Source organism: Ruditapes philippinarum, unplaced genomic scaffold (assembly GCF_026571515.1).
Source record: "Ruditapes philippinarum isolate M1 unplaced genomic scaffold, ASM2657151v2 ctg12399_1_1_1_1, whole genome shotgun sequence".
Classification (NCBI taxonomy): Eukaryota; Metazoa; Mollusca; class Bivalvia; order Venerida; family Veneridae; genus Ruditapes; species Ruditapes philippinarum.
The window spans coordinates 11,701-22,497 of record NW_026857423.1 but is presented as its reverse complement, the minus strand read 5'-3'; the positions used below and the strand labels follow the sequence as shown (position 1 = coordinate 22,497).

The following is a 10,797-nucleotide window of genomic DNA, read 5'->3' as shown; positions in this document are numbered from 1 at the left end:
TCCAGACCAGCCTGCGCATCCGCGCAGTCTGATCAGAATCCATGCTGTTCGCTATCAGTTTCTCTACTTGTAATAGGGTTTGTAAGCGACCAGCACGGATCCTGATCAGACTGCGCGGATGCGCAGGCTGGTCTGGATCTATGCTGGTCGCAAACCCATTATGTTGGTTTTGTCATGACGCGGCTCAGATATACAAAGTTTCAGACGTTTAATCCAATGTTTAAATGTTTCAAAATAGTCACCCTTTAGGTATACTTTTCAATAACTGAAAAAATAACAATTTCAACACTTTAAGCGATGACATAAATGTTGTTTTTTTCTAGTCTAGAAAAAGTCACAATATGCCAAGTATAAAGAATACAGATTTTTAAGGACCATCACTCGTTTTTCTTGAAAGAAAAATCAATAACTGTAGCTCCATTGGAACAGGAGCGTTGTCATGCAAAAATGCACTCCTTTCATACAACAAATTCACGAGATTTGAAATAATGAAATCAACATCACCACCATACACAATATGGAGACTGTCATATTCAGAAACATTTTCAGAAATTCTTTTACAGCATTTTACTTGTCAGATGTAAGCAAATGGGGTATCCATCTGGCAGTTATTTGCCAAACTTTCAAGTGATTCTTGTTACCCTTTTGATATCCCTGCGATAATTATTATTTCGGTACGTGAAAGTCTTGCGTATATGATAAGCTTGACTTTATGAATATTTTTGTCAGTTACTATGGAGCGTTTTTACCACACTTGCAGGCATCTTTCATCTCAATGAGACAGATATTTTAAACTTTCTAAATGACAAACGTGAAACTGAATGAAATGACTTCACTTTTTAACCTACAGGTTGACGCACCGTCATTAAGACAATTTGATAATGGGAAGGTGTTCCTGCCAGCCGATGACGTCAAACTTAAAGATATGACGACAGTGGAAATGGTGGACATGTTCTGGAAGTATTCTTACTTTTTAGTATCATCAATTAAGTCCTAGCTCTCTGATAACATATAATTGCCCTTTGACCACTTGTTATTATACTTTTTAAGAATTCCTTCACAGCCCTTAAAATGTAGGTAAATGTTTGTAAGTCAGCATTGTAAATGAAATTACATCTGTCTGACTAAATACATCAAAGAATTTGAAAACTTAAAAATTTCACTAGACAAAATGTAATTTCCAACTCTTAAATATATCTAACATAGTAACTAAACTGTTAAACGAAATTGTTCACAGACTTGTCGTTCAAAATGAAGGAGACTTTTGGAAATCATCGTTTATTTAGCGAACTGCACTGACGACCAGTCCAAATAACTTTTGACTTGCATTCGTTTTATAAATGTATAATAAACCATTTTAGACAATGGTTATGTTATAAAGACGAGGAAAATATCAAAACTATCAGACCCTTTTATTCTTATCTTTAACTAATATTTTCGTTAAAGGTACATTAACACATTACAAGTGCTGTGTAGAAATCAAACACGGGTTGGGTCTTTAAAGGATGGAGGAAAAGAAGTGTGTATAGACGAGCAATATAAGCCTCGCGTTCCATGCCTCGTGTATTCGTTCGGGCAAGTGTAATTTTAGTCCACGTTATAGAAATAAATTCCATTGAAATTTTTTATAGTGCAGCCCTTCAAGAATATCAATTTACAGATCAGTATACTTTGGAATATATTTTAATGCTAATGAAAAGGCCTAACTGCTTAATTTCATGCTACCTGAACACTTTCCTCTTGGCGATGAAGTCTTTGATTATTTATAATACATTAAGACAACTTTTTTATTTTATTAAATCAGTAATATTCTGACACCGATATCATAAATTAAACATTGCAATATTTCATAAACATTCTGAATAACACACTTTTCTGTTTTGTTTTGTAGGTCTAATTTTCAGTTTGACTTTGAGATGGATATTGTGAAGAAATTTGGATGTGAAGTGCACACGTTTGATCCAAGGTAACATATTTTTAACTCTTAAATAAGTTTGAATGATCATGGAAATTGAGACATGACTGACATGACTACCATTATAGAACAAGTCCTATACATATTACATGTACCTCCACACAGTATAACTAGACTGTAAACATGTTTCTGATTGGCTGAAATCATTTAAGAATGGGACAAATTCATATATTACACCAATTTAGTATTTTTAGAGCATTTTGTCCAACTCCTAATCATCAGTTGTGTCATATATGCAAGACAAATCTTCTGTAAAAATCTGTCTAGAATGAAACCTGGATTTTCATAGAACACATGAGGTTATAACGACTCCCTCCCCATTCAAATAAGTGTTACATGTCCAGAAAGAGGCATTATGTATATGGCTGTTGAATTTTATTCAGCGTTTCATTATAACCGGGAAAAGGTTTTGAGATACAATATTTAAGCTCAAGTAAAACATGCATGATGGGTATTGTTATTTATATACATCATGCATCCTTCTGTCTACGTAGTTCTATCTAGCAACTTCTTTTTTGGTCATATAATATACATGTCCATATGAAACTATACTTTACATTACACTATAGATAATGATAGGCTCATTTAATCAATTAAAATTCTGAAAGATTTTGATGATAATTCTTGATTCAAAAAGTTTAAATAGTCTTGGTCCTACAATCGGTTCAGGTTTTAAACGAATTATATTTGTAAATCATATTATTTTTCCTGGATGTTATTCTAGAATGTACTTGTTTTTATGTAAATCATAAGCTAAAATGTACTTAAAGAAAGTTTTTCAACAGAATTACATCTTGAAAGGCCGCTCAAAAGAAATTTTTTTTTTAAATAATAAAATCAGTTGAACCTGCGCTAATAGATATTTGAATTTCTTTGATTTTATACAGTCGAGAAATAACGAGTAAAGTGAAAATTCCAAGCGAGATTAATTATCATCTGGTCGGGTTATATGACAGCAACACTATTATAAAGGATGGTTGGAAAGTGAACAACCTGTCAAATATAAGGAAAGAACTTCATCATGAAAGAGTATGTCAATTTTTTTTAACCCTTAAATAGCTTGGTGATGGTAAGTCCTTCTATATGGTGGCTGATTTGTGCCATGTCCTACTTTCGCTCCGCGGGGCTCAAGGCAAAAACACTGTGATCTCTGTCGTATTTTCGTGTTTTCGTCTTTCGCCCCGGGAGCAAAAGAACGACATAGCACAAATCAGCCACCATATTCAACCCATGCATGCGACCAGTGCCCGACACTTCCATGCCTTATCCATGGTCATGGTCTGCATTGTCCGTAAAGCACTTATCATAACAACTAAAATAATGAATGGTTCAGTTCATATTGAAAAATGGACGAAAAGTTCATTTGATATATTTAGCGTGGTAAGGGTTTAAATGGCTCGGCGAAACTTCAGCTTTGATCTTATAATTAACTTCAATGCATTTCTTACAGGTTAGATCATACAGGATATATTTTCCTTGAAACTAGGTTTTTTCTTCTTTCTTTGTTTCGAGCATTTGTCAATGAGAAGAAATGTTAAAAAGTTAAGTTCATTATATTTATATATTAAAACAATATCAAACACTATATATAACATATATATTTCTCAATTTTCCTGCTTTCAGAGAGTTGTAGATATTCTAAAGATAGACGTAGAAGGTGCTGAATGGCAGGCACTTCCGGCCATGTTCAAGTCGGGAGTTCTAAAATACGTCAAACAAATTTGTATTGAAATACATTTCGGCCAGTGTAAGCCTGGGGGCAAAATATTTGGTGGCGTATCAATACAACACCAGCTCAGTACATTACGGCAACTTTATTTGCACGGTTTTCACATATTTATCCATGAACATAATCTTAAAGCATTAGACAAACTAAGGTTCAATTATGAAGGAATAACGTCAGTTAATGAAATATCTTTAATTAATGTGAAATGGAATATAAATGGCGATTAGGGAAATCAGTTTTGCAAAGAAAAGTGAAAATTTGAGGTTGATTAACAACATTTATTTTAATCGAAGCTTTCAAGAAACTGAACACATTTTTTACTTATATATGAAAAGAAATTAATAAGCTATGTCATTCTGTATTAATTATATTCACAAGGGGATTTTTTAAAGCAAACAAGTGTGTTGTGTTTTATATGGACCTGAAATATATAAAGAAGAAATACAAAAGAATAAGTCTTTTTGTGTATAATTAACAATGTATTTGCGGGTTATTTGTATATTTTCTTAACCCATCATCACAGAACGAAAGCATGGGCAATAAAATTTTAGAAATGATGATGGTTTACAGCAACGTGGAAAAATACTATGTTAAACTCTACCTTGAACACCACTATATGTTTCCCTTTCTCTGACTATCCTTTTAGTTATATCTACATAATTTTTATTATTATATACCTATAGATACACGCAAATCTTGGAGCGCAAATACGCTTCAACGGATAGAAATTTCCGTATTATGTTAGTGACAAATACGGTACCATATATGGAAGTGTCGGACTATTTTTGACGTTGGTTCCGATCTTAGCTTTCTATAACGTTGCATTTGGAAACGGGAACCAAAATTATTAAAGGCGTGGCCGGTTTTGCTAGAATAAAGTATTCATCCGTCAGTCATGAATAACTACATTTCATTTTCTGAATAAAACAAAAAGGTATACAATAAAAGGAAAATTATGTTGTAGTAGTTTTCTGAGGCTATGTATTTTTCTACTCGCAACGTTGGAAAATTGATATCTCGCTCGACCTTCGGTCTCCACTGTTGTACAGCGTCCACCGGATATAGCCCCTAAAAACACCGAAAACGAAAGTAGAAATTAAAAAACTGCACACCGAGTACAGCCAAGGTGATGTTTTAACATATTTCTTCATCATAACTTCATCGATCTTTCCAAACCAAACAATTTTGTGAAGCTAAATGTTTCTGGTTTTAGAACAATATTTGCTTTTGTCTGCAAATTGAATACTTTTTGTTAACTTGGCGACAAAATGTAGCGTATTTGTTGACATGTGCGAACGATGTCGATATTTACCACTAAATCAAGCCCAAAACGCATTTGCTGTATCAAAATTCGCCGTTTAACACAAGTTATAGTCATCCCTCTACTTATATTTAAGTTTACACCCTTCAACTCGAGCTGCTTTTAACAAAATTCGCAAAAAACGGCCTTGCCTTGTGTACAGAGTCTAGCAAAGAAAACAAATTTAAGTGAACGGGGTGTAGTAGTTATAATGTACAGGGTTTAGTAGATGTGAACGGTGTCTAGCAGTCACATATTTAGTCTTTTTTATTATTTTTAATTGGAAATAATCTCATATCAGACTAAACATGGATAGGTTAGAGGACGATACAGATGTATTTGGTAAATAATTTTAATTTTTTAGTGTTTTGGGCCTAACAGTATAACTGCATGCATATAAGCGGCAGCATTGTATTAATTAAACAATATCGAAATCACAAGTGAGGTCACCCGAGTTTGACTGCAAAAAAATATGGAGGGCTTTATAGCCAGTAATATAGTATTTCCACAAAGACACGAGCCCGGTTTGAGCCGGGTGATGCTCCCCGAATAGGTTTTGGACATAGGAAAGTACACCTCTTGCAGTTTCAGAGTTATGTCCCTGGAAAAAGTTAAAAGTGCAATAATTCCAAAAATTAGGCAAGGCAGAGTTACTGTTCTTTGCACTGCACTCCTAATCAATGTGATCTATCTACCCATTGAGATTCATCTATAGCTACCTACCAAGTTTCATGTTGATATCCCTTGTAGTTTTAGAGTTATTTCCCGGGCAAGATTTTTTTTAAAAGGGGAGATAATTCAAAAATTGGACAATGGTTTTTTTATACTGCACTTTTACTCAATGAGATCTATCTCTTATAATTTGAGTATTGTCCCGGTCAAAGTTTAAAGAGTAAAAATAAACGAAGGGCAATTACTCCAAAATTAGGCAAGGCAGAGTTACGATTTTTGTGCACTGCACATCTACCCATTAAGATATATCTACCTACAAAGTTTCATGTTGATATCTCTTATAGTTTTACAGCTATGTCCTTGACAATATTTTTCTGAAAGGGGAGGTAATTAAAAAAATGAGGCTTTACATAGTTATGGTTCTTTTGCACTGCACTTCTACTCAATGAGATCTATCAACCTACAATGTTTCATTCTTGATATCTCTGATAGTTTTAGAGTCATGTTCCGGACAAAGTTCAAAGTGTTAAAATTAAGAAAGGGCAATAACTCCAAAATTAGGCAAAAAAGAGTTATGATTCTTGTGCACTGTACATCTACCCATTGAGGTTTATGCACCTACAAAGTACCATGTTGATATCTCTTATAGTTTTAGAGTTATGTCCCGGACAAGATTTTCTAAAAGGGGAGATAAATCAAAAAGCGGGCAAAATAGTGTTATGGTTCTTTAACTATGCACTCCCCCTTTCAAGGGGGGGGTTTCAAATTATGCTCCGGACAAGACAACGGACGGACAGACGGACGGACAGACGGACAAGGTGGCGACTATGTGCTCTTCCTTCGGGGAGCATAATAAATCTAATGATTAACCTAACTAATCAAAGCGAATATTTTACCAAAGCTCATTGACGTATGTTTGTTTTTCAATGGAGTCTTAAGACCGGTGACATAATAAACCAATATAACATGTTTAGATCAAGTTTAGTGCACAATGCATAACTCGAACATGGTTTGAAATTGTTTTAGACAAATTATAGAATTTTCTGTTCATAATGTTCTACCAATAGGGAATGAAATTGTGGTTTTACATTTTTCCTATTATCTTATAGTCACGCATAAAAGTGGTATAGCAGGTAATGGTAATTAATTGCATTATGTCCATAGGATTACTATTACTTTTAATTATTGTTCAATTACTTATTATTTTAATTATACAGGGGTCATATTTTTATCATAACATGAGATAAAATATCGTCTTACCTTTATTTTAACAAAAACAGTACTTTCAATATATGGTGGCCCCTTTTTTCTTTTTCGGATATAGCATTTTCATATAAGGAGACATGGTATTATTTATTTTCCCCCGCCGATAGCGGCGGGGATATAGAAATCATTTTCGTCTATCCGTCTGTCCCACCTTCCGTCCGACATTTTTGTCCGGAGCATAGCTCAAAAAGTATTTGAGGTATCAACTTGAGAATGATAACTCTTCCTTTTATAATTTTTGAGTTATTGCCCTTTGTTATTTTTCATACTTTTTGTCTTGAGCTTATCTCAAAAAGTGTTAGAGGTATCAACTTGAAACTTCATAGGTGGATAGATATCATTGAGGAGGCGTGCAGCACACAAGAATGATAACTCTACTCTGCATACTTTTTCAGTTATTGCCCTTTGTTATTTTCAGCCATCAGTATTCACATAGGTTTCAAGTCTGTAATCACTTCAGCCATCAGTTTTCATTACGAAAAGACCTTTTAAGATTGAATTATTCTGCTCTACTACATATACATTCTTCCAATGAGCAAACACATTCGGCGGGGGATGGCCATGTTGACATGGCTCTTGTTAATTTACATACTTAATGACCTCCTGTAATGTCATAATTATATAGTGATAATGTTTTGTACATTAACATATGCACTGTTCGTTATCTTGTAAATATGCTGTAATTATGTCATCATGGGCTTATAAGCCTTATTTGATTGAAATAAAATGTCTGTTGTGATTCAAACTTATTTTTAATATTAGTGGATTTCTATTATTATATATCTATTTTTTTATTATTATATTTATTTTGAAATGAAATATTATTTAAAACAAAATAAATTGAAATTCATTAATATGATATGATTCATGTCTGAATAAATACAAGAAAATATAACGATTGCTAGCTTTTATCGAGGTATATCATTATAGATGATACGTTTCGATACGTTTTTTTTTCAAACCGGATCATTAAAATCAAAGTAAACAAGGTCTAAAAGAAATAATGTGTATTTCCAATGAAAGCAGTGCTTTTACCGCAACGTTTATGGACAAAGATCGATTTCATAATCAATCACCACGAAAGTGACCTGCGCCGTCCGGGAATCGTACCAGGGTCGCCCGTTTCACAGTCCAACGCTCTACCTATTGAGCTATCCGAACGAGCGAAACAATAACATGGGCTTTAAATGATAAAAGAATGGGTAGAGGTGTGTGGCGCCGCTATATGTCGCAACTGCCGCTAAATGTCGCAAAAATCATTTGCCGTTAAATGTCGCAATGTTAACGTTAAATGTCGCAATCTGCTACGCAGTGATCTCCCCTTATCAGTACAATTCTGCCAAGGGAGGTAATCAGTGTGAGGAGTTTGTAAATGTCGCACGAATTTCCGCTACCGTTAAATTTCGCAACACTACCGTTAAATGTCGCAAGATATAAATTCATGTTAAAATTAAGAAATAACATCGGCCTGAGAGGTGTATATCGGCTATTTAACACCGGTTTGGAGTTTTGATGCGTAGGAATTGACCACGAAGGCCGTAGGCCTGAGTGGTTAATTTTGTCGCATCAAAACGACAAAACCGGTGTTAAATAGCCGATATACACCTCTCAGGCCGATGTTATTTCGATTCTAACACGATAAAATAAGGAAAATCACTAATGTTATTTTTCAAGCGGAAATAACTTCCGGTGCCGATTTTCGTATAACGCTGTTCGATTTTCGCACCCTACTGTTGCGAAGATAAAGAAATTATTAAACAAAAGAAATAATAAGAAAAAAACGTTATTTTATCAAGTTTTCAACAATAAAAACTTACGTCGTAATGTGTTACATCAGGGCCCCATTTATCATTCTTGTATGTATGAAATAACGTCAGCTTGTTTGTGAATGAGTTGTTTACTTAGGATGACGTCATTACGCTGCTTACGGATTGGCGCCGTTTTGTCAATATATTTATTAACTGATATGGATCTAATATGTGGCGTTAGTGTATGTGAGATATTATTTCGGTATTGTATGAAAAGAAAACATTATACGAACTGAAAATATAAATAAAAATACATTTAATTGTTGCTTTAAAATGCTTTGTAAACTATACAATCGAGGGTGAAAACATAACAGTGCATATACAAGTAGTCCCTAACCGGTGTTTATTGGCAGTTTATGCACCTATCAATATTTTGCCCGCCCGGGGGGGCGGCGGGCTGACCCAGGGGAATTTGACATCTTAAAATGTTTGAAGTCTAAATCCCCACCCTAGAGACAACCAATTTTGTCTAAATCCCCACCCTTGAGCCTGCTTGGTGCATCAAATGCCCCGGGGGTAGGGTAAATATCTAAGAGATCAATCAATAAATAAAACTGTTATCAGAAAAACAATTAAAAATATAAGTACAAAGCCTTATCATTAGGAAAATAATGAACCCAGATCAATGGGCCTCTGAAGTAAGGTAGGTATAGTCACTCCCAATGAGTATATACAATGTATGTATCAATTGTAGTTTAATATCTTTGATACTAGTATTCAAATAATTAGACTTTGAAGATACTTATAAACTGGGTATTTTCAAGTAATAAAGGGGCATAATTCTGAAAATAATGCATCCAAGTTATAGGCCTTCTTAATTAGTATGGAAGTGGTAGTCCCACTAAATACCGTACCTAGTTTCAATTGCATATCTTTCATAGAATAGAATGTATGACTTAAAAAACTTAAACCATTGCGGACAAGGACACACAATTGATCGTATAAGCTCTTTAATATTTTACACTTATAGTTTAGCTACAAAATAAACCTACCAACATAGTTTCTGACTCCACATGATCCAGTTTCTGTAGGGATAGTAAGCATGCTGACCAAGCTTAATAATAATTTAACCATATCTGTGGCCTCTGAGAGTGTTAAAACACTAAAAGTTGAGGACATCAGATTTGCGAAGACAGACATTCACCTATTACAAAAGCTTCGTGCTCACAGCTCAGATGAGCTAAAAACTTACAACACTTTAACTTCTTATTTTATTTTAACATTTAACACAAAAAGTCATTAAAAAGGACATTCTTCCTCCTCCTGCGGCCAAACCTGGACACTTCCACATTGTTTTTCTGAAATAGAGGGCATTTTTATAATCTTTAAGGTTTCAAATTTATTAAGTTTCATTTAAATTGGACCAAAAATGTTCTAAGATCTGACCTAGTGACTTAATTTTTGACCCGTCATGACGTAATTTTGAACATGTTCTAGATTTCATAGAGTTAAACATTTACACTAAGTTTAATGAAGAATGGGCCAAAAATGTGGCCTCTAAAGTGTTTGCATTCTTTTTCTAAGACTTGACCTAGTGACATAGTTTTTGACCCCACATGACCCAACCTTGAACTTTGCCGAGATTTCAGCCAAACATTTAGACCAAGTTTCATGGAGAAACGACAATTATAGCTCACAATGAACACAAAGCTACAAAAAACTGACATAATTTTCTTAAGCTAAGTTGCATGGTGTACTCACAATCTGGTGCATTTTCCTCAAGAGCCTGGATAGGAGCAGGAGCCTGGATGGGAGCTTGAGTCGGGATATATAGGAGCTTGAACCTTGATAGGAGCTTGGGCCTGGATAGAAGCTTGAACCTGGATTGTTTAAAAATTAATAATTTAGTAGTACAACTTAACAAAGATTTCCAACATATATTTTTGATAGATAACACAGTAGGTTGTTTTTAATTCTATTGGAACAAAAATGGTACTGAATTTTGTTTTTCGTTTTTTTGAAAACACATTATTTTCTAACAATTCTGCTGGTACTAAGTCTATCAAACTAATCTTGCAATAATGGTGGGGAATCACGTGATATGGAGACT

The 10,797-nt window shown here is 34.2% G+C and overlaps 1 protein-coding gene across 1 annotated transcript; it reads left to right on the top strand.

Annotated features, from left to right (window-relative positions):
- The first annotated feature begins 826 nt into the window (after positions 1–826).
- On the top strand, positions 827–4,020 carry LOC132749683 (probable methyltransferase-like protein 24). The gene is made up of 5 exons (XM_060739540.1): positions 827–960; positions 1,447–1,581; positions 1,892–1,966; positions 2,863–3,004; positions 3,599–4,020. The coding sequence occupies exons 1-5, from the start codon at positions 827–829 to the stop codon at positions 3,926–3,928; spliced, it is 816 nt and encodes a 271-aa protein (XP_060595523.1). The 3' UTR covers positions 3,929–4,020.
- Positions 4,021–10,797: the final 6,777 nt, after the last annotated feature.